Raw genomic sequence first — 23,846 nt, 5'->3', positions numbered from 1 at the left:
ATGACTCCGGAGCAGTACCCAATATTGGAAGCTGGGACTTCAGAGCGGAGTCTTTTACTACAGAGAGTACTGTGGAGTTGAAGACAGTGTCAGCGGCCAAATCTTTAGTGATCGCATAATGTTCTGAGAAATTATGGACAGAGGCCCCAGTCATTGCTCTATAGATTGGGGAGATAGGGGTATCTCTGTGGAACGTGATTGAGGTGGGAACTGATCTCATGGAGTGTGTATGGATGGAAGCAAGTTGCATCATTGCTAAGTGATTAATGCAACTAGAGACCCATTTGAATAGTCTTTGAGGAGATATCACAGAGCTTTTGGATCTTTCTGTGGATGAAAGGAAGAGTTTAGGGGATTTCCTGAAGTCCTTAGTCCTGTCCAAGTAGAATGCTAATGTCCTTCTAATATCTAGCATATGCTCAATTGTCTCCCAGTTGTCACAATGTGGTTTTGGGAAAAAACAGGGAGATGGATCTGTTGATTCATATGGAAAGTGCAAAAAAAGTAGGGAGAAACTTGGGATACGGCCTTAGAGGTGTGTTGTTTTTTTTTGTTTTTTTTTTTAAAGACAAAGGCCGTGAATGATGGATGTGCCATCAGGGCCACTATTTCTCCTATGTGCCTAGCTGAGGTGATGGCAATTAGAAATGCTGTCATCATGGACAGGTGTAAGAGAGAACAAGTTGCCCCGGACTTGGAGGGAGGTCTAGTCCAAGCCCTGAGAACTAGATTAAAATCCCAGGCTGGAGGGGGTGGTGTCACATTGGGGAAGAGAGTCCCAATGCCCTTAAAGAGTCTACACATTAGTGGTTGAGCAAACTCCAAGTGGGAAGCCATGTTCGCCATGAGATGTACCTTAAGGGAGCTGAGTGAGAGTTTAAAATGTAGTGCAAAATCAGAGGGAGGAAACATGAGGTTGGGTCTGTCCGTTTGAAATGATACAAACTTGGAGTCGTTTCCATTCTGTAGATAGGTATGTGAAGTGGTCAACTTGTGGTTGTGTTGCAACATGTGTTTCAGCTTGTCAGAGCATTCTGCTTCTAAGCCTTGGAACAAAGAAAGATCCAAGCCTGGAGGCGGAGGACCCATGGGTTGGGCTGAAGGGTCAGCCCATTGTTTTGAAAGAGCGGGTGAGGAATGGGCTGACTTCAGAGGAACAGGAGGGCATATTGCCATCTGCGTCAGGTAAGGGAGCCAGACTTGTCCTAGTCTGGAGGAGCAATCACAGTAACTCTCACTTTGTTTCGTTGAATTTTCAACGAAATCTTGGATAGGGTAGGAAACTGGGAAAAGACATACAAGTGGGCCCTGTCTGCTGGGAAGATGAAGGCACCTGCCAGTGAATGTTTCCCCCAAGGACGGCTATATCTTGAAGCACCTGTGAATTCAGTATACGCTGATTGTCGTGAGAAAATTCCAACTGAGACTGTTGGTTATCCCGTTCTGTATCCCTTGTAGACAGACAGCTGAGATGAGCACATCATGATGAGTGCATCAATTCCAAAGTTTGAATGATGTCTTGTAGAGGGAGGCAGATCTGGCAGCTCCTTGGCAGTTTATACAAAACATACAGGTCACATTAAGTCCATCATAACTTTTGTGTGTTGTTTTTGATGAAATACAGAGTATGTGCACAGGCACTCCTAACAGCCCCTAGCCCCAAAAGGTGATCATTTCTGTGGAAGGCCATTTGTCCTGAACCTTGTTGTTGTGTAGGTGAGCTCCCCAGCATATTAGGGAGACGTGTCCCAGGGTGGTGAATGTGGGTAGTGAGAGGAGTGCTCTAGCTTGTACTGCATCAGGCTGGTACTGATAAAGTCCAGTCACTGTACAAGGGTTAGTATGCTACTACAATGAAGTGAACCTTGGAAACTACCCCATGTGGTGCAGTCTGTACCTATAATAATCCTGCTCCAAAGGTAAGCAGTAGGAAATCTCCTGTACGATGTTTGTATTGAGATATGGAAGAAGGCACCCTGTAAGTTCAGGGCTAGAAATCACTCTCTCTCTTGGCTCTAGAGTTGGTCCTAACTGCTGTGAAGTAAGGTAAGGTGACTTCTGAGTGGCGTGACAGGTGTATAGATGGCAGCTGATGCTGTAAGGTATCATTGTTCAGGCCCCCGACCAGCTCATCGAAGTGCTTATAAGAGGCAGTTTGAGAGGTCATGGACTGGGGTGCAGACTGTTCTCACTTTTGAGCCCTGGGCCTCTTATACTGTGGCTCATAACAGCACAGAGATGGCGAGTATTGAGAAGATTGTGATGTGTGGTGTGGTTGAGAGGTATATCTTCGCTTCTGTTCCACAGTGTAGATTCCTAAGGAGTGTAGTGTGGTCCGAGAATCCTTCAGGATGTGGAGAGAAAAGCTGTCTTCTCCATAAAGAGTTTGGCCCTTCAAATTGGAAGTCTGTAGCTCTTTGGGCAATCTAGAGAGGTGTAGCAAACAAGAACAAAAAAACAAAACAAAAAAACCAAAACCCACAACCCACCTCAATACCACTGTCCTGGAGAGTGGGCGGGCAGCTGTAACAGCAACATCCAGTGGTGTCTCTAGGACCGGTCTGGTTATTAACTGACCTTCTCTAAGAATCTGTTCTTTTTGTGTTTCCAGAAATGTTTCAGAAACTTCCTGGGTTTCCCAAGATTAACAAAATTGTTTTGGCCATGACAGTTTGGTAATTTATGACTCCAAACAGTAATGTTGTTGATGTATACGCCATCTTGCGAAGCCTGATCATATGGAGTTGACTTGGCATTATGTTGCTTGCTTCACGCATTAACCACATCCACTATGATGGAGTTGGGTTGCGGATGCTGAAAACAAAGTCTGCGTCTCTTTGGGTAGAGATGTAGGGTTGTTTTTGTTTACACTGTTGCTGGTTGGTACTATGGAAGCTGGCTCTGCCAGATGATTTTGGTAGGATCTAGAATCAGCTCATTAATTGGGAGGACAGTTCTAGATGAGAAGGTAGTGTGCAGAATTTCCACCACCTTGTGATGTATATCTGCCACCTCTTATAAGGGAATCTGCAGCTCGACTGCCACCCTCTTGGTAAGATCCAGAAAGTTCTTAAATCTTCACCTAGTGATGAGGGGTGGGCAGCACAGTCTCATCTGGGAGAGATGAGGATAAGTGTGCTGAAGAGGTAGCTTCCTCTTCAGGTAGTGGTGGTGTCCCCTCCCCCCCTTCTGTCCTGTTCTGAAAAAGCTTTCTCCTGCCCTGGCTCAGGTGCCAGGCTGTAGCAAACCATCTGGTGGACTCTCCCTGAGACACACCAGAGATGGTCGCACCCTGTGGGTGTATATACCTTAAGAGTTACAATATGGCCTTGGGAGGATTCTGGGTGCCGGGATGTGCTCGATACCAGGGTCCTAGTACCAAGTAATGAGGATTGTGGTTCTTCCCCAGTCATCCAGATCTCCAGGGTACCAGAGCTCATGCAGTACCATGAATTCATTTGATACCACAGAGGAGGGTTCGTGGTACATTGTCAGTACTGATAGTTGGGCAGAGCACTCCCTAAATGAGAGTTTTGCCCAGTACAAAAAGTTTGTTGGTGCAACTTTTTTTTTTTTTTTAGAGATGGTATGGTAATTGTCTCTCCCTTGGTACTGAGGCCACCAGTCTCCAGAGTATCAGAGCACCTGTGTTACCATGGGCTCATCTGGAACCCCAGAGGAGTGTCTGTAGTCGGTATCAATGGTTGGGAAAGTGCAGAACACTTCCTAGATGGGAGTTTTGTTGCATCTGGTACCAAGGGATTTCTCTATGCTGCTCTTTTAGAGATGGTACGGTAACTGTCCCCTCTCCTTAGGGGACCCTTGAGGGTGGAAGCCTCTGGTGTCTCGGTGCTGAAGCAGAGCTGACAGCAGGGCTTCTCTGTGTCGCTCTTTTAGAGATGGTACGGTAACGGTGCCCTCTTGGTGCAGTAGTTGCCCAGAGTAGATCAGCACAGAGCTCACAGAAGCCCCTTGTTAGTGCCGAGAAAAGAGGTCAGAGCAGGGCAGAGCTCACAGCAGGAAGCCCCTTCTCAGGTTTCAGCTTCCAGAGCTTCAGTGCCTAACTGTGTAGCAGCTGAGCTCACAGCAGGAGGTTCCTCTGCTGGTATGGTCCTACTGGCCGCACTGGGGAGTCCCATTGGCTGGCCAGTTGCTGGGGGATCGGTGCTGAGATGGCTGCACTGGGAAACACCCTTCTGGCTGGCCAGTTGCTCAGAAGAGCCTTTCCGGGGGGAGTCTGCTGGTGGCTTTTTTTTCTCTCTCCCTCTCTCTCATCCGATGAAGTGAGCTGTAGCTCACGAAAGCTTATACTCTAATAAATTTGTTAGTCTCTAAGGTGCCACAAGTACTCCTTTTCTTTTTGTGAATACAGACTAACATGGCTGCTACTCTGAAACCAATCTCTCTCTCTCTCTCTCCTCTTCACCACTCGACCCCTTTTGAAGTGAAGGCTCCAGGGATGATCCGGGGTCAACACCCACCAGAGTTCCCTGCAGACTGAAGTGTTTTCTCGATAGGGAGAAATTTTTACTTCAGCTCCCAGCTCTTGTGAGGCTGCAGTTTTAGGTGTGGCAGGTACAGCACTTAGATTCATAGATAGTAAGGTCAGAAGGGACCATTCTGATCATCTAGTCCGACCTCCTGCACAGCGCAGGCCACAGAATCTCACCCACCCACTCCTATGAAAAACCTCACCTATGTCTGAGCTATTGAAGTCCTCAAATCGTGGTTTAAAGACTTCAAGGAGCAGAGAAGCCTCCCTCAAGTCACCCAGGCCCCATGCTACAGAGGAAGGCGAAAAACCTCCAGGGCCTCTCCAATCTGCCCTGGAGGAAAATTCCTTCCCGACCCCAAATATGGCGATCAGCTAAACCCTAAGAATATGGGCAAGATTCACCAGCCAGATACTACAGAAAATTCTTTCCTGGGTAACTCAGATCCCATCCATCTAATATCCCATCTCAGGGGATTAGTCCTATTTACCCTGAATATTTAAAGATCAATTACTTACCAAAATCACATTATCCCATCATACCATCTCCTCCATAAACTTATCGAGTAGAATCTTAAAGCCAGATAGATCTTTTGCCCCCACTGCTTCCCTTGGAAGGCTATTCCAAAACTTCACTCCTCTAATGGTTAGAAACCTTCGTCTAATTTCAAGTCTAAACTTCCTGGTGGCCAGTTTATACCCATTTGTTCTTGTGTCCATATTGGTGCTGAGCTGAAATAATTCCTCTCCCTCTCCTGTATTTATCCCTCTGATATATTTATAGAGAGCAATCATATCTCCCCTCAACCTTCTTTTAGTTAGGCTAACTAATAACATGGGGAAATAAACATTGGTCAAACTGGACAGTCTCTACGTAAAAGAATAAATGGACATAAATAAGACGTCAAGAATTATAACATTCAAAAACCAGTCGGAGAACACTTCAATCTCTCTGGTCACACGATTACAGACCTGAGAGTGGCTATCCTTCAACAAAAACCCTTCAAAAACAGACTCCAACGAGAGACTGCTGAATTGGAATTAATTTGCAAACTGGATACAATTAACTTAGGCTTGAATAGAGACTGGGAGTGGATGGGTCATTACATAAAGTAAAACTATTTCCCCATGTTACTTCTCCCCCCCACCCCACCCCACCCCCTACTGTTCCTCAGACGTTCTTGTTAACTGCTGGAAATGGCCCACCTTGATTATCACCACAAAAGGTTTTCCTCCTTCCCCCCACTCCTTCCTGCTGGTAAAAGCTCATCTTAAGTGATCACTCTCCTACAGTGTGTATGATAAAACCCATTGTTTCATGTTCTCTGTGTGTGTATATAAATCTCCCCACTGTATTTTCCACCAAATGCATCCAATGAAGTGAGCTGTAGCTCACGAAAGCTTATGCTCAAATAAATTTGTTAGTCTCTAAGGTGCCACAAGTACTCCTTTCCTTTTTTGCAAATACAGACTAACATGGCTGCTACTCTGAAACCTATCTTTTTTAGAAGTGCATCAGAAACATGGGCACAGAGTTCCGATCCGGACCACGTGGTGGTCAGAAGGAATTGAAGATGTGGTTGGTCCGCCCTGCCCTTTATCACCTCAGAAGGAAGCCTGAGGCAAGCCATGGTGCATGCGCAGACCAACGTACACCACTTTCAAATTATCCGACTCCGGACGCATGGCACGCATGTGTAACCCTCAGTGGAAGAAGGGACCATCACTCGAAGCAGAAGTAATTGCATCCCAAGGAGCAGCAACTGCATAAATAGCAGCACATGGCCCTGCCAAGCCCCATCTCCAATTGGTGAAGCTTGGCGTATTGGCAGAGTTTGGAAGAGAAGAAATGGTTATTAACTGTTCCGTAACTGTTGTTCTTTGAGATGTGTTGCACTTCTCCATTCCACTGTAGGTGTATGTGCACTCCAGCGCACATTTGTCAGAGAGTTTTTCCCTTAGTGGTAACCATCAGGGTGGCATGAGTGCCCTCTGCTGCCTTGCACGCTGCATTCAGGCATAAAGGGCAGAGCCACTCCCACCCCTCCTCAGTTCCTTCCTACTGGAAAGACTCTGACAAAGAGGAGAAGGAGGGCGGACTGTGGAATGGACATACACAACACTTCAGAAAGAACAACAGTTATGGAAAAGTTAGTAACTGTTTCTTCTTGGTAGGGTGACTACCTGTGTTCATTCCACCACAGGAGACCTACAAGCAGTCCAAACTGATAGTGGGCTCGGAGTTTATTTGCACAGGTATTGGTAGAGCACTCGTTCAAATCTGGCATTGTCTCTCACTGTTGAGAGTTTACATAGTGAGAGACAAATGTACGATGTGATGACCAGGCTGCCACTTTGGAAGTGCCTAATATGGGGACATGAGCCAGAAAGGGTGCAGAAGCTGGTTGGAACCAAGATGAATGACCCAATGCTCTATCTTAGCAGTTCTCAAATTGTGGGTTGGGACCCCAAAGTGGGTCACAACGCCATTTTAATGGGGTTGCCAAGGCTGGCATTAGACTTGCTGGGGCCCGGGGCCAAAGCCCAAGCTCCCACTGCCAGGGGCTGAAGGGGCTTCAGCCCCTGGCAGTGGGGCTCAGGCTACAGGCCCCCTGCCCAAGGCTGAAGCCCTTGGACTTTGGATTTGGCTCCCTCACCCAATGTGGTGGAGCTAGGGCTTTGGCTTTGACCCCCCTGCTCCACACCCAATATGGTGGGGTTTGGGTGACCTCTGGGTTCAGTCCCCCCTCCTGGGGTCGTGAAGTAATTTTTGTTGTCAGAAAGGGGTCATGGTGCAATGAAGTTTGAGAATCCCTGCTCTTTCTGGAGGCATCACACTAGCCAACTGGTAACGTAACTGCATGCAACTGGATATCCAAGATAAGATCACCTGAGTGGATACTGGATAGCCCTTCATTCTGTCCACACACATGATCAAGAGTTGTATCAAAGACCTAAAAGTTATAGTCTGGTCCAGATAAAAAGCTAAAGCTCTTCTAAAATCTAGAGCACAAAGCCTCTCCTCACTTTTACAACCATGAGGTTTCGGGCAGGTCAATAAGAAGACAGCTTGGTTAATATGAAAACTGGAAACCACTTAAGAAAGAAACCTTGGGTAAAGGCAAAGGTAAACTGTGTAGAGAACAGTATATGGAGGATCTGATACTAATGCCCTCACTCCCCCTCTTTACTAGCCGATGTAATGGTCACTAAAGATCATCCTCCACAGAAAGGTGCAATAGGAAGTAGGATGCTGGAGGTCCAAAAGGGGAACCCATCAGTTTTGCTAAGACAAGAGAGTCAAGTTCCTTGGGGGAACAGAATCCTACACATGTGGAAATAGTTTGTCCAGGCCTTTTACAACTCTTATGAACAACAAGTTGGAAAAAAGTGAATGGCCATCAATAGGTGGGTGGAAGGCAGAGAAAATCGCTAGGTGCACGCTGAATGAACTAAGTGCTAACCCCTGCTTTAGAAACAGAAGATAGTTCAACACATGTTGAACAGCATGAACGAGGGAAACGCCTTTCAGTCTGGATCAGTTGGAAAACCTCTTTCATTTACCTAGATTTCTACTATTTAGCAGCAAGTCCTGAACTCCTCTAAAGCAGGACCCCCCTGCAGATGTCAGCCATGAAGCCTCCAGACTGTCACATGAAGCACCTGTAGATTAAGATGGATGGGGTGGCTGCGTTTTTGCTAAATCAAGTTTGTGTCTAGTGGGAGTGACAGCGGAGGATTGATTGAGAGGGATAACAACTCTGAAAACCAGTGTTGACAGGGCTCTGCTGGGGCAGTAAGTATAAGATGAGCAGTGTCCTGCTTGATTTTGCACAGAACTTTGGGCAAGAGAGGAATGGGAGGAAAAGCACCCGAGTCCGTTTGACCATGGCAGTAGAAAAGTGTGTGTCAACAAACCCAGGCTGTGGCCTATTCGGGAGCAAACCTGGTGACATTTTCTGTTGTCTTTTGTTGCAAATAGATCCACCGGTGGAGTTCCTAAAAATGGACCTTGCTATGTCTGGGCGAAGGAACCACTCATGGTGATTGATAAACAGTCTGCATAGGTGATCGGCCAGAGTATCCTGGATCCCTAGAAGATAAGCCACTTTTAGATGTACAGAGCTGGTCATGTATAAATTACAAGGCAGAATCACCTCCTGACACACCAGCGAAGATCAGACCTGTAGCAAGGAGGCATGACCTCCCTCAGAGATAGACCAGGAGGGACCACAACCTGCCCCTGGGGCTGCAGAGCCAGGAAAGCCACACCTGCCCCCATCGGAAGCTGAGGGGCGGGACATGAAGTGGATATAAAAGGGAGGCCCTACAGCTTAGTTGGGCTGGAGCTGCCGAAGAAGACAGACTATTCTTCCCTGCTGCTGGAGCGGGATGCCGAGGAGGACCGCTGCAGCCCTAAGGACTTGCCTGCACTTCTAGAGAGCTCTGCCATTCCAGACACTGAGGAGCTGCTGAGACTACCATTGGTGGTGTATCCTGGGGAGATGGATGACGACCTCAGGATGGAGGTACACCCGGAGGGGAGGGGAGGAAGTAGCCCAGGGACAGCCGACTGTAGTCTGGCTGCGTCACTGCCTGAAGCCAGATCAGCATGTTGCGGCTGGAATCCCTGCTGACCCCAGTGGTGGAATAATCCACCACTGTTAGGGCCTTGGGCTGGGACACAGTGGAGTTGGGTGGGCCTGGGTCCCCATACCCCCTGCCACCCCACACCTGGGGTAGCAGCCTCCCCACCGTAGGCCAGGACTAGTCTAACGTCCGCTAAAGTTAGGACGTTAGACCCCTTTTGCTGCTCTGCCCTGATCGCAAGCCAGAGCACCCTGATTGTTTGCTGCCCGCCCTGCCTGAGTGCCAAGGTTCATAGACTAGGTATTGCTCAGCCCACTTTAAGTGGCCTGAGTTTTAAAGACAGCTAATTCCCCTCTAATTAGTTGCTGTGCCAAGGCATGACAGTGAGGAGTTGTGGCCTCCATCAGAGATAGACAAGGAGGGACAGTCACATGCTCTTAAAAGGCCCCTTCTTCTTTGTTTACATAGAACATGGCTACTGCATTTTTGGTCAAAATCCTAAAAGCCCCTTCCCTGGACATTTGGAAAAAATGCCATGCAAACCAACCAGATAACCTGCAACTCCCTGACATTTATATGTAATCTTAGATTACCCTGTGTCTGTACGAGACCCAAGATAGACCATCAATCCAAATCTGACACAACCGTGACTCAGGTGAAAGATTGTTGAGGTGAAGGGATCTTCCTTGCAAATGTTGGAAAGTTCTGTCCATCTGTCTAGGGAAGATAAGACCCAATTTGATACCTGAACTATCATGTCCATATGGTGCTTCTTTGGTGAATACTCCTTGGCCAATCAGCTCTGTAAGCTCTCTGAAACGTAGTCTGGCATATTGGATGACATAAATGCAGGCTTGCCATGTGCCAAAGCAGCCTCAACAGCTATTTACTGTGGGAAAGAGATATGTCTTTAAACCTAGAATGATGCCTTGCATCGTCTGAAACCTTGACGGTGAAAGGAAGCTTTGGCGATCATGGAATTGAGGACCATTCCAATAAATTCTATTTTCTGTATCAAAGATAGGATGGACTTCTCTGTGTTGATCAGTAGGTTGAGCGCATCAAACTTGGACAGGATAATGTTTATACTGGACAACGTTTATGACTTGGGTCAACTTTTTACTAGCCAGTCATCCAGATAATGGGAGACATGGACTCCTGATATCTGGAGGAATGCGGCTACCACTGCCATACGCTGTGTGAATACATGAGTCAGCCAGCAGACCAAAAGTCAGCACCGTGAACTGATAGAAGCGTTGGTAGAATCTTAGAAACTTTCTGTGGCTCTGATGAATTGCCACATGAAAGTAAGCGTCCTTTAAGTCAAGGAAAGCATACCAGTCCCCTGGCTCAAGAGAAGGAATAATGGAAGTTATAGTGACCAACTGGAATTTCCATTTCTTTAGGAACTTGTTTAATTCTCTCAGATCTAAAATAGGCCTGAGACCTCACCTCCCTTTCCATTCAGGATCAGGATGTAACTGGAGTACAATCACTTTCCTCTGAGCAACTGAAGGACCTCCTATATAGCCCCCACAAGAAGCAGCGATTGTATTTCTTGCAATAACACGGCTTTGAGAGAGAGGTCCCTGAAGAGGGATGGGGAAATGGGGGACTAAGAGGGAGGAAACAGAAAGAAATTGAAGAGTGTATTCCACTTCCACCATGCTTAGAATACACTGAGCCATGGTGAAGTGGGCCCAAGCATGAAGGAAGTGGAATAGGCAACTTGCAAAAATCAGAGAAGGCAAAGATGGCACTCTTGGAACTGGTACCCTGCGCTTGACCTACTCAACAAAATGTGTGCTAGGAGGATGCAGTCTACCTTGATGAACCAGCAGCTGCAGGGACAGAGGGTAAAGGTGGACATTTTTTGAAACTCCTATTTCTTTCCTCCTTGCTTTGAGCTACAACTTCCAGAAATTGCTGGGTCTGATAAGGACAGAAGGTCTTCCTCTTTGCCCCCAGAATATAAATCCTTAGGAATTTCAGAGTTACTCTGGAGTCCTTGAGACTATGCAGAGTGTCATCAGTTTTCCCCCGAGAAGAGCGATGACCCCTCAGTGGAGAGGTCCTGGATTGTTTGTTGAAGCTCTGGGAGGAGACCAGAGGATAGCATCCATGAGGACCATCATATGGTGATGATGGAGGCCAGGCAACGAGTTGCAGAGTCAGATGCATCATGACCAGCCTGCGTGCTGTTCTAGAAACCAACTTGCTCTCCTCCACCAATCACCTGAAATTTTTGTTTCATATTGTTTGGGAGCTCATCCTTAAACTTCAAAATTGTATCCCACCGGGTAAAATCATAGTGCCCTAGCAGAGCTTGCTGGTTCGCAATACAAAGGTGTAACCCTTCTGTGGAATAAAGGTTCCTTTCGAACAAATCTAGTTTCCCAACCTCCTTGTTTTTTGGTGTCAATGCCTGGAGACCCTGCTTCTCCATTATATTAGCTGCAGGTACTGCCAGGGAGCCCTAGGGGCAGGACTGTAAAAATGTTAACACACGAGAGGGGATGTAGCATCTCCTCTCTGCTATTTTTGCAGTAGGCAGCAGGGACAATGGGGTCTACCAAAAAATCTGAGTAGGCTCCAGAATAGAATCATTGATAGGCAGAGCTATCCTTGATGGAGCTGCTGATGTTAAAAATGTCCACAAGCCTGTTGGCCTTTTCCTGGACCTCCTCTGGATGGAGGCCTAGAACCGAAGACATCCTTCGCAACAACTCTTGATGGGCTTCGTAGTCATCCAATGGCAAGGAAATAGGCTCCATCATAACAGCCTCATATGGGTTGAGGAAGAACATGCCAATGACCCTCGGGGCTTATCCTGTTTCAACTCTTTTCAGGGAAGCTCAAGAGAAGAATCCTGTCCCTGCACAGGGTGGGCCCACTACCAAGGTTGAGCTGTCTATGGTGCTGATGTTCTTGATGACTAGCCAAGGAGGTAGAGTGGGAAAGATGTGGGGACACTCTTGACTGAGGGAAGAGCCCCCGTGGGTTCCCCAAAGGTCACCGATATGGGCCTGGCCCCCAACGGTGCGCAGACAAAGGGTCCTTGTGGTCTGCATCCTGTTGGAACAGGGATTGAAACCAGGGTGGGCAGGCACTGCATACAGGTTACTGAACATGTCCAGACTGAGACACACACAAACCTACTTTAGAATTCTAAGAAGAATCCACTTCTTCAGACCATGCAGGAACTGTCCCCTCAGTACCCGAGAGGTAAGCCCAGATTCTGGAGAAGGGGATAGCGAGATCCTCTGTGGATTTCCCCTAGACGGTATCATTTTAGTCAGTATGCTAATTGTCGAATCTGATAGTTCCACATCGTGGGGAGCTGAAACTACGACCATCAGTACAGACACCAAGCGAGAATACTGAATTCCTAGGGAAGGAGGTATTGACAGATTCAACAAATGCCTCAAGAGTGGATGATACCGGGAAAGTATTCTGGTCTTGTGGCACTGGAACCTTGAGGTGACAATGGTGAAGCTGGTCCTAAACTGGGCTCTGGAGCCAACAAACTCCCATTCTGAGGCTTGTTCTGGAGAATGCCTCCTTTTTAAGCACACCTTCGAGTCCTTGGTAGAGGCTCAACTTCTGAGCCTCTGATCTTGAGGTGCCTAGTACCAAGTCCTTAGAGGACTTGTGTTACCTCCTCTTTGGCACCAGTGAAATTGATCTGTCTTGTGGTACAACCAAGGCTGGAGGAGCACTGCTGCCCGATGCAGAGGCAGTTGGTACCCGGATTGTGCAAGAAGGCTCCAAGAGGATGAAGCTCCAATTCCAATTTAAGCAGGTACTTAACTCTAGGTGCCCTGTCCTTTTGGGATTGTGGCTTAAATGCTTTATAGATACTTCATCTGTCACTAACATGAGCCCCCCTCTCCCCCAAGTACTTAAGGCAGCTGGACTGCAGGTCTTGAATTAGCATTAGTTTGCCCTAAGAGCGGCAGGGTTTCAAGCCAGAAGAATAAGGCATAACTCCAGTATCAACACCGGTCCCAGATAGGAGCTGGTGTCAAACAAAACTTCCCAAAATGAAAAACAAAAAAACCCCCCAAAACCTAAGTTAATCTAAACACAAATTGCTCTAACACAACAATGGGTACTAACGACAGTAACCAAGCCATCCCACTGGTACTGATAAGGGAAAACTCTCCAACAACTGCACTAGAGTGCATATACACCTACAATGAAGGGACCCGTATAATTGCTTGAAGGAGCACTTTTATTCCTCCTCCTCTCCCCAGACCTGGATAGGTTTACAATACTTATTGTCCTTTAAAAAATAAAAAAAGTAAATGCTAGAAACTCAGGAAATTCACAACTAAGATTCCAAATATAACTCCACTCTGTATCACTACTCATTCCTCTCCCATGGGCAGTGTGCAGCTTCAGCTTCACCACAGATCTAGTTACTTTACTGGGGTACAGTACGGTCAATAGCATCTTTGGAGGGCCTTGCATTAATGTCCCTTGCTGGAAGTGGTTCCCAAATTGATCAGCTGGCAATGAATAGATGATTCCTGTTTGATTCTGGTACCACAGGCAGGATACGGGCTCAGAATTCCAGTCACTGATCCCAGCTCCCCTTACCTTTGATAGCTTCACTAACGTGTTTGTCCTGTGGTTAGATAATCCCATTTACCATTGCCATTCAATGCCAGCACAGGCGCAGAAGTGGCCAGGCATTTCTGATAAAAGTAATGGTAAGCTCTGGAAAACTCCGAAAGTTTCATTTAGGGATGCAAATTTCTCCTTAATAATGAGAATGTGGAATACATTACCGTTGTTTAGTTATGTAAAGTTCTTCAAGCAAATGTTGCTCCTCATAGCTCATCCAACCGTCTTCAAGATCTTCCTCTTCCTTCTGCAGCAATTGTTCATAGAGTCTTACTGGATTCCAACCAGTCATTATGTCGTAAGTGATTACACATCCAAGGGAATGTGACACAATTGAGACTTTCCCTCCTTTTTCTTCAAACTCTGGATTCCGAGAACAGAACAGCATATATAACCGGTTCAGCTCCTGTTGAAGGCCTTTTACTAGCTGTTTTAAGAGAGAAAACATTGTGTTAAGATTTCATCATTATCTATTTAATCTCCCTGTTTCTGTTCATCTTACTATGAGTTCAAAGACAGGATTTCTTCATGGCTATGTATGTGGTCATTCAAGTATGCCCTGAATGTGACTGTTTCACTGTAGCTCACTCAGGCCTTGAGAATTTTGCTTTATCAATGAATAACTTAAAACTGTCCAAAAGATAACCATTTATTAAAGAGAACAAACTAACCTTGACTCTAAATCTCCTGTTTTAAAACAATGTTCTAAGGATTTTATTCTTAAATTACTGACATGTACTCTCTATCTTAACTCCATTTTAACTCAGTTCTCCGTCTGGGAATTTCCAGGGCTTTAGACATGTTTATGTGCATGTGCTAAGAGTCAGGGAGCAGAGTCTCTATGGTGCTTTGGAACTCCAAATGGTTCCTAGGTCCACAAGCTGCCATCCACGAGTCCTCCTACTCATCTACAGTTTGATTCCTGCTTACCCTCTCAGCACAGGGCCCCATGATACCTAAGGATCTGTTAAGATATGCAGCTTGTCCTGAAAACGTACAAGAGTCAGCAGAGAGGCACCCTTGACTGGGAACAGGAATTAAGGTATGGAATCTGGGGGGCGCCAAGAAGCAAGGAGAAGAGCAGGATCCACTATGGCTAGGGGAAATGTGAAGAGCGTAGTTATGCAGGCATTCGGACCCAGCAATAAGACACATCCTGTGCTCCTTAGGAGCTCAGTAAAACTACAGCAGTCAGCAGGTTCAGAACTGCAGTCCAGCTGCCTTTGCTGATGGACTGATGCTGATTCACTTGTATATGGGGCATTACAATGTAAATCCCCAAGGCACCCTAGTGTTGTATTAGCTGTAAGAAAGTAATTTTATAACAGTGCTCACGGAAACTGTGACTTCCAGAGACCTCTGTGACATTTCTGCCCCAGGGCTGGAGCTCAGCAGGCAGCCCATCAGCGAGCCCCTAGCAGCTCCTAGCCGCCAGGCAACAGTGGAGCCCCGGAGCTCCTAGCTGCTGGGCAACAGGGGGACCCTGCAGCTCCCAGCCCCCCAGCAGGCAGTGGGCTCCTCTGGAGCTCCCAGCCACCAAGGGCAGTGGGGGACCCACAGCAGCCCAGCTGCGGCGGGCAGACCCCACAGCAGCCCAGCCACTGTGGGTGCTAGACCCGCCTCCCTCCCCATTTTGTCAGGGGGTATTTTTAGTAAAAATCAGGGACAGGTCACAGGCTTCTGTGAATTTTTGTTTATTACCCGTGACCTGTCTGTGATTTTTACTAAAAATATCCGTGACAAAATCTGAGCCTTAAATTATGAATCTTTTGATTCTTTATTTCTCTGTGATCATTAAGACTTTCCCTTATTCCCCAAAATTGGGACCAGTAAGTGCCATCGGCAAGGGGGGCAAGCTGTGCCACTTCATGTCCCTCTTGTGGAAGTGAAAAAGTGAAAATTTTGCCGCCTGCCTATGGTTAGATCGGGGCCTAAGATAGACAGTGAGTACCATGCACAAATCAACTCAGATGGACCAGAAGTATAAGCTTCAACTCCCATAAGCATTCAACTGGCAAAGGAGTTTGAGATGCACCCAGCATATAGAAGAGACAAATAACGGAACACATCTCTTTTGGTGAGTGGTGGTGTAAAGGTTGACAGCAGCTGATAACATCCAAGGCTTCTGATTAAATATTTTCCAGTAGTGTCACTCATCTCAGTTTCCTAATTGTACTTTACCCAGCAATTCACATATTTTTCCAAAATCTGCTTTCTAAATGTAGCAACATTTAGATTCCTTCATACACAATGTGATATTAAAGGACCAATTAAGACTACACTCAAATTTTGCATGTTAGTCATGTGCCTCAATCATCTAACTATAACAGCTCTATCATGTCATCACTGTTTGTATAAAGATGTGTCACAGACAAGTGCATTTACAACCACACCTCAGGCTGAGACTGTGTATTATTCTTTACATGGACTAATGGCATATATGGTTATGGATTATTTAGAACTCCTTGTGTTCAATAGCACTGATCAGCTTCAAGGGGTTTATGAAGATATTTTATGTCTAAAAATCCAGAAAACATTTTCCCCCAATTGCTTCTAAGTCCTGTAAGCATTACCTGATTTGATCAAGAACTTTATTATTCTGCTCACTGCTTGGTTAAACTATGCCATAAACAACTCCTCTGAACACTGCTCTGTCCCATTTCTCCTGCTATTGGGCATCTCTGCAATTAGCATCATTTTCCTATTATACTAAAAAGAATTAATAAAAAGCTCCACAAAAAACAGAAAGAAGCTGTTTTGGAAAAAAAGCACAAATGAGATAGGTGGAGCTGGCATCCACTGAATTTGAAATGCAGAGAACAATGTTCAAAAAGAGAGGATCAAAATGTTAACAATGATGCACTATAGTCTTCAGTAGACTAATCCTATGGTAGTCCTAAAATGATGTATATTGTTCCTATGCTAGTTCAACCTTCCAGGAACTTGTTATCTGCTCTCAAATCCTGTGTGCGCACACATGAATCACAAAGACAAGTTTCACGGAGAAAACTTACCTTGGAAGAAATACCAACAACCACAGAGGTTAAGGACTGAGACCAAAATAAAAGCAGTTCTACATGTAAAACCCAACCCAGTCAGTAATTGAAGTGATGTTTCCAGAACTTGGCATAAGGGGTGGCCAAGAACATGCTTTCATTGGTGAGCAAGTGCATTAATGGGATGGCCTGGTATTTACCAGATGTGGTTTTTGCCAGGTAAAATCATAGTTTTTACTGCTCGGGGAAAAACTAGTTACTCCCAGTTTAAAGCATTTTTAATTTTTAAAACTGTTGGTTAATGCATACCACATTATACTTAGTTTTAGTTACATACAGTATTCAAATTGCAGTTACATAAGGCAGTAGATTTGTGGATTAATTTAGGGCTGCACAAATAAAAAGTAAAACTGCACTGGGTGTAATACTAATATATGTAATTATAATACTGAACATCAGAATGCCTGTTTACATTTTGGTTTGGTATTTTCTCAAGGACTCGTATTTATGTTTTCAATATTATATAAACAAAAGACAAAAACATTTGATTATATGAAAACAACAACAATGCAGAGTTGTGGGCTTGAAGCACTAAGGAACCAGAAGCAGGCAGAGTTGCAGGTTACCACTCTAGGTTCATTTGGCCATGCAGCATTCTATAGCAGAAGACCAACTTTGATGCAGTGGATAGACCGAGCCTAATCCCCAGTTTTGAATGGATGTATTCAAAATTTGAAAAGACTCGTTCTACGCTTGCTCAACTTGCTGGATACGGATGCAATTATATTTCTCCGTTTCCTGGTTTAAACCTGGTATAAGCCAGTATTTACCAGCCCCTGTCCTAAACTAGTTTTTCCCAAGGAAATGTCAACCCTTCCCATGCCCCCAAGATTGCTACAGGAATTAAAAAACAAACAAACAAAAAAAAACAGGGAAAGAATTCATTTTTAACTTGTATTTTCCAAATGCTGTATTCTATGAATCGCTACTGCATATAAATGGCAGCTGTGGTTACAAATGTTTGCAGCATGTTTCATTTTATGGACATCTGCATTAATAAAGTGACCTTCAGGCATCCATGGCACTACATTATGAATTTCTCATTTTCTATACATTTTGGGGTAGAATAGGGTATGTTCCTGTCAAGCACATCTAAAGTATCAAGCTATCAACCTGATAGGATGCTTCTATCTAGTCTTTAAAAGCATACTGTTATTGGAGAGTTAAACTAACACACCAAAACGTATGTACGGTAGAAAGATACTCTGCACATGGACTTCTCAGCAGCTGTAAATTCAGAAGCAAAAGAGAGGCCTGATGACCAGATTACAAGGCTGTAATTCAACCAGATCAGCTGACGAAGATTGTTTCTAAACCCTAAATCACTGTATACCTAACCTATTTGCACAGTATAATTTACTACTATAGCTAAGCTGTAAGATTTCCAGTCACCATTATCATTAAAGTATCACGAATTAACTTAGTACCCAAATATTTTGCAGCTATAGTAAAACCAAACAAAAAACTCTAATTGCATCTGTAAAGCACCATTTGTTTCCTCTGACTACATGGGTCTACATCAGCATTAGGATTATATAACTGAATCTTTTGGTATTTAGTAAGCAAAAAAAAAAAAAAAAAAGCGGCTTACATTTTAAATTCCAGTTAAGATATGATTTGGGTAATCAGTGTATGTCACAAAATTAAGATATTATTATTTAACCCTCAATAGCTTTCTCAATCTTAAAAGGACAAAATATTTTGGCCAGCAAAAGGACACCTTGGTCTGAGAAAATTATTCATCTTGTTAAAAGGTATTTTAACCTCACCAAATCAGTTTTCTCATTTTATCTTGTTATAAACCTCATCTCCTCTCTAGAAAATGCATTCAGTACAAACTCCTTTATGCTTCTTAAATCAATGGCCTTACTTTTTCATGTCCAATATCAAAAGTACTGCTTTAATTCTCCATTGACTTTCCTTTCCTAGACTGCTTTTTTAAAAATTCTAATACAAACAATTCATTAGCTACAACTACTAATAACTGAATATTGGCCTGTCTTATACAGGAGATCAGACTAAATGGCCATAGTGTTCCCTTCTGGCCTCGGAATCTATAAATATTTCCAGTTAAGTTACTTCAAAATATTCACTTCTCTAAGAAGGTTAAATAAACCCAACTAATTTAACTTTTCCTCATAACTGATTTTTTTAAAACAACTAAATATGCTTAGATTTGGGGGTAATATTAATTCTCATGAGAATGGAAACAAAATTGCACACTGTTCTGTATGCTGCAGGCTTTAACATCAGTCTTTGTATCATCACTTTTTATATTTACAAAACAGAGGTTAAAGCCTAATGGTTTTCTTTGCTGGCTTTTCTCTTTTTTAAGCAATATATTTTTTGAAGGGCTGCTGTCCCCTTTCAACCACTGAAAAGTTAAATTAATATTTAGTGGCACAAAAACCTCAAATTGATGTTTTTTAAAAAAAATTAAACCCCAGATTGTTTCAAATTTAACTGTAGGCTCTTCAAGGGCAAGAACCATGTATTTGTATAGCACTTAGCATAACGAAGCCCTGATATTGATTGGGGCCTTTGAGTATTACTGTAACACAAAAAACAATAAAAACATTAAAATACTTCAGTTGTTTGGATTTCTTCCTTAAAGAGAGGGTTCCTGTCTTTCTTGTTTCTAGACAGAGACAGCATATACCCTCTAAGCACTTCATGGGTTATGTAAACCTGAAAGTGGCAAGGTCTAGGGGGCTGACAAGAAACTGTAAGTAGGGGGCTGGTGCAAGGTGGGATATGGATCTACTCATTCAGGAAGTTACTGGTATTGCAACAGGGGGTGCAAACAGCTAGTGTGCCTCAGTTTCCCCTATATGTCACACCGGTATCTAGGTGGTGGGACAAGGGGGTGTGATTATTTCAGAGACCCCAAGAGGGCAGGTGTGACTGCCATATAGTAGCCTGAACATTTTGTAACTTAGCAACTGATGGCCCAGAGGTTCACCCAGTTTTAACCAGCAGGAGAACAGAGGACTGAAGAGAGAGCCTAGGTGATCTGTTTGCCCATGAAAGAGACAAAGGACTGAGGAGGGGCAACTGAGTGTGACAGAGGGGCGGCTGCTGGAAGCTGGCTCAGTCTCCTGGTTTGGAACTCAGGAAGGAGAGCCCAGGGCTCTGGATCCCCTCCCCCAGATGGACTTTGCTGAAACTACTTTCTACTGACTTCCTACTTTCTGTGCTGACAAGAACTGTTCTACACTGAGTTCCAGATGACTAAGGAATTGTTCTGTTTTACAACGCTGGCTGAGAGTTGCTGCTTATTGCGAAGTAGGGATGCATAGTTCCTTTGGGGGGTGTGTAAGGCCTCCCCAGGTGTCCCTATCCAGGTGGACTCACTGCAGGGAGCTCATGGTGTGAACAAGAGTACTGAATGCTCTGAGGTCAGACCCAAGGAGGCCTCCCCTAGTGAGCGTGCCCTGAGGGGTAGTCACACTATAAGAGAGTCCTGTCTGAAGTTCATTCAGAGAGGTTCTAGAGCACCGAGACTGTTCTCCAGTGACACTTACCAATGCAAAAGCGCATACAGATGTCATTTGAAGCACCACAAAGGGCTTCCCTCTAGCCCTGAAGCAAAGAATAGACCAAAAATGCTAAGAGTGGGGACACACCCATGCTTCACCCTGCTTGTGATTGGAAATGGATCTATTAGATCACCATCAACGCTAATTCTTCCAGCCATACCTCCATGGAACTGCCAAATGAAGTTAATAAATTTGTCTGGACACCCAAATTTAGTGAGCAATTTCCAGAGGGCAGTGAGGTTGTCCATACTGAATACCTTGGTTAGATTCAGAAACATAATGTAGAAAGGTTGATGCTTTTTGCAACGTTTTCCCTGTAACTGTCGAATGATGAAAAACATGTCAACAGTGCTCTGCTGAGCACAAAAGCCACACTGTGATGGAGATAGAATGATGTTGATTTGGGTCACAAGACAGGTCAAAAAGAAAAGGAGTACTTGTGGCACCTTAGAGACTAACAAATTTATTAGAGCATAAGCTTTCGTGAGCTACAGCTCACTTCATCGGATGCTGTAGCTCACGAAAGCTTATGCTCTAATAAATTTGTTAGTCTCTAAGGTGCCACAAGTACTCCTTTTCTTTTTGCGAATACAGACTAACACGGCTGCTACTCTGAAACCTGTGATTAAGACAGGTCAAGAGGATCGGTGCAAGAATCTTGCTGGTCACAGAGAGCAAAGAGATACCATGGTAGTTACTACAATTGCTTTCAGAGCCTTTACGCTCTGAGATGTTGGCATCTTTCAGTTGCTGTGGTATAACTAACTGCTTGAAGCTAGATGCAAGAAAAATTCAAAGAGCTTGTCAATGCAAAGATTTCCTCCATGTCTGTAAACCTCTGCTGGAATGGCATCGGGACCAGGGGATTTATTATTTTTCATTACTTGAACACATTGGCTCATGTGGGTGGATCGGCAAGTGGAGCAGATGTGGACAGTTTATAGACATTATCCAGTGACTCAACAGGAACGATTAAGTGGTTCAATAAAATGTTCAAGCCACTGTTGGTGGATATCAGTATGATCTCTGATGAGAGATTTACCATCAGCACTTGTTTGCAGTGTCAAGGCAGATCAGGCAGTGCCATACACAGCTTTGACCACATCATAGAAACCGTTGGAGTCACATTTATCAGTAAGGGCCTGCAGTTCCTCTGCTTTATGGTTAAACCACACATTTTGCATTTGGTGGAGTTTGTGTTGGAGTGTACTGCAAGCTGCCTTATATCTGGCCTTTTTCAACCCAGAGAACAGGTCAGTTAAGAGCACAGCATGTGCTCGTCACTTTACATCAGGAAAATTCAATATATCAGGATCATTACTGTCAAACCACTCTTTATGATGGCATCTCATATACCCAACACAATCCATAATAGTGTTATAGTATCACGCAGAGATACCCATTCAGCAGGTACATCACCACTGATTGTTGGAAGAGATGCAATGGTTTAGAAAAAACGGTAGTTAACTAGGTTGAAAATTGTTCGGTGATTGACAGATCATTCAGCCAAGCAACATTTACATACTTAATTGACAGGATTTTATGCATTTTCAACCAGATAGAGAGGGAAAGCTTTGATCAAACAAGACAATGATAAGTTCAACAATAAGCTCTGTGTAATACCCAAGTTATGTGCACATTCTGTAGGTCCCGTTGTTAGACCAACACATAGTGAATCAGATGCCAGTGACTCGAGCAAGGGTGCATCCAAGTCGTTTTGTATTTGTTTGAAGAGTCAGAAGACAGTATTTGTAACAACTAGATGGTGATCGGTTAGTTTGCAAATGAACAACAAAAGAAAGTTCCAAGGTTTTCCCCATATATGGTAGCAAACTGACATCTAAAATCTAGGCATGTTTACAAACAAATCAAGAAACTTGACCTCACAGGATCAAGTTGCTCAAAGGTCAGCAGCTTATATCACGTTTGAGAGGGTAAATGCACTATGACCTTCATGAATCCGATTAAGAGCTTTCCATGAGCATGTAGAAAGCCATAATGACAGTCAGATAAAATTCAGGGGGAAGATATCTATAAACCAGACTGGAGTACTTGTGGCACCTTAGAGACTAACAAATTTATTTGTTAGTCTCTAAGGTGCCACAAGTACTCCTTTTCTTTTTGCGAATACAGACTAACACGGCTGCTACTCTGAAATAAACCAGACTGACATTTAAGAAGCTTGAATGGGTCCTGAGAAGCACATTTACACTCACACTGTGGTGTAGCCTCTTGAATCTGAATTGGAGGAATAAAGGCTGAGAGGATGTCACAAAGATAACTACAGGGCTTATCACATTGGACTAAAGTGTACACTGCCAGTCAAGTCTCTTGACTTCTGACAGCGGCATTCTACTCTGTTGCCCCTGTTTCAAGGCCTTCTGATCCAACTTCAAGCCACATTTACTGAAAGCAGAGGTGAGACCCTCTCATATCCCTTTTTTGCTTCCCCTCTGTCTAAATAGCACAGCTTCCTGAAGTACCTCTGTTCTACTCCTCTCACCCCAAAAGAGCTGCTCTCTGCTGCAGGATTCCTCATTCTGTTGAAATGTTGAGGCTGGCCAACTGAAAAACTCATTTTCAGAATCTTACTGTCTGCTACAGTCATTTGGGACTAAATTTAAGTATTTTGGTACAGGCACATCCCGTATACCGGCATATTACAAAGTTGACAAGACATTCAAGGACAAGCAGATAAGTTAAGTAGAAACAAAAAACCTGTAAAGCAGTTCTTTAGCTATTCGGTTCAGCAGACTAAGCAAAAACAACATTGCATCAATCTCAGTTATCAGCATAAGTTAAAGCTTCTGGCTTCACAAACCTCTCACTTTTAAACAAAAACAAGTGCACTCTCTTGCTGCTAGGTAGGCTGTGCAGTGTCAGGAGGCTTCAAAGGTAAAGTTGACATCAAGAAGGCACTACAGAGAAGATACAGTCTGGACAGCGAAAATATTGGAAAATGGGCTCCTTTTCAGCTTATCCTCTTTAGGTACTCCAAGAACTACCTTTTAAAGATTATGCTACCAGTGTGATGTAGTTTGGAAATATTTCCTGAATACTCGAGGTTTCAAGTTCCAAAAATAACACAGAAGTTTCTCCAATTCAGGTCCATACTCTGAAATATTGGTAATACTTAATCTTCATTTGAATAACCCTTTCAAATATGAAAAGATGTTAAAAAAAATAATATTAGATATGAAGCCTGTCAAGACTTGTGCCAAACAACTGCATCTTTGTAAACAGGGTTTTAATACAGTAATTTGCAAGATCTTAATAATGCAAAGGTTAGTAAATTTTTTATTTGTTCAAAATTGCAAGAGTATAACTATGAAATAATTATTACTGAATATTTAGACATTATGAAAATATCAAGTAATTTAAAGGAACACTAGGGAATACCTGCACAAGGAATCTCCTTGGTATGTAGTCTGTGCATTTTAGTTTATTAATTGGCCTAGTACAGCACATTATCTTCCTTTTCTATATAGCAGTCATCGTTCCTCAGATCTTACTAAATACAGGCTGAAATGGACAGATGGG

At 44.1% G+C, this 23,846-nt stretch overlaps 1 protein-coding gene across 1 annotated transcript in view; it reads right to left on the bottom strand.

Moving 5' to 3' along the window:
• The window catches only part of DDHD1 (DDHD domain containing 1), a 105,906-nt gene that overhangs the window by 20,537 nt on the left and 61,523 nt on the right, over window positions 1–23,846 (bottom strand). Inside the window, exon 8 of the mRNA XM_038407010.2 lies at window positions 13,876–14,138. Coding sequence (XP_038262938.1) covers window positions 13,876–14,138 — 263 coding nt within the window. The remainder of the gene's footprint in view (window positions 1–13,875; window positions 14,139–23,846) is intronic.

The sequence above is a fragment of the Dermochelys coriacea genome, chromosome 6, assembly GCF_009764565.3.
Source record: "Dermochelys coriacea isolate rDerCor1 chromosome 6, rDerCor1.pri.v4, whole genome shotgun sequence".
Lineage (NCBI taxonomy): Eukaryota > Metazoa > Chordata > Testudines > Dermochelyidae > Dermochelys > Dermochelys coriacea.
The sequence above is the reverse complement of the archived record's forward strand: the minus strand, read 5'-3'. Positions and strand labels throughout refer to the sequence as shown.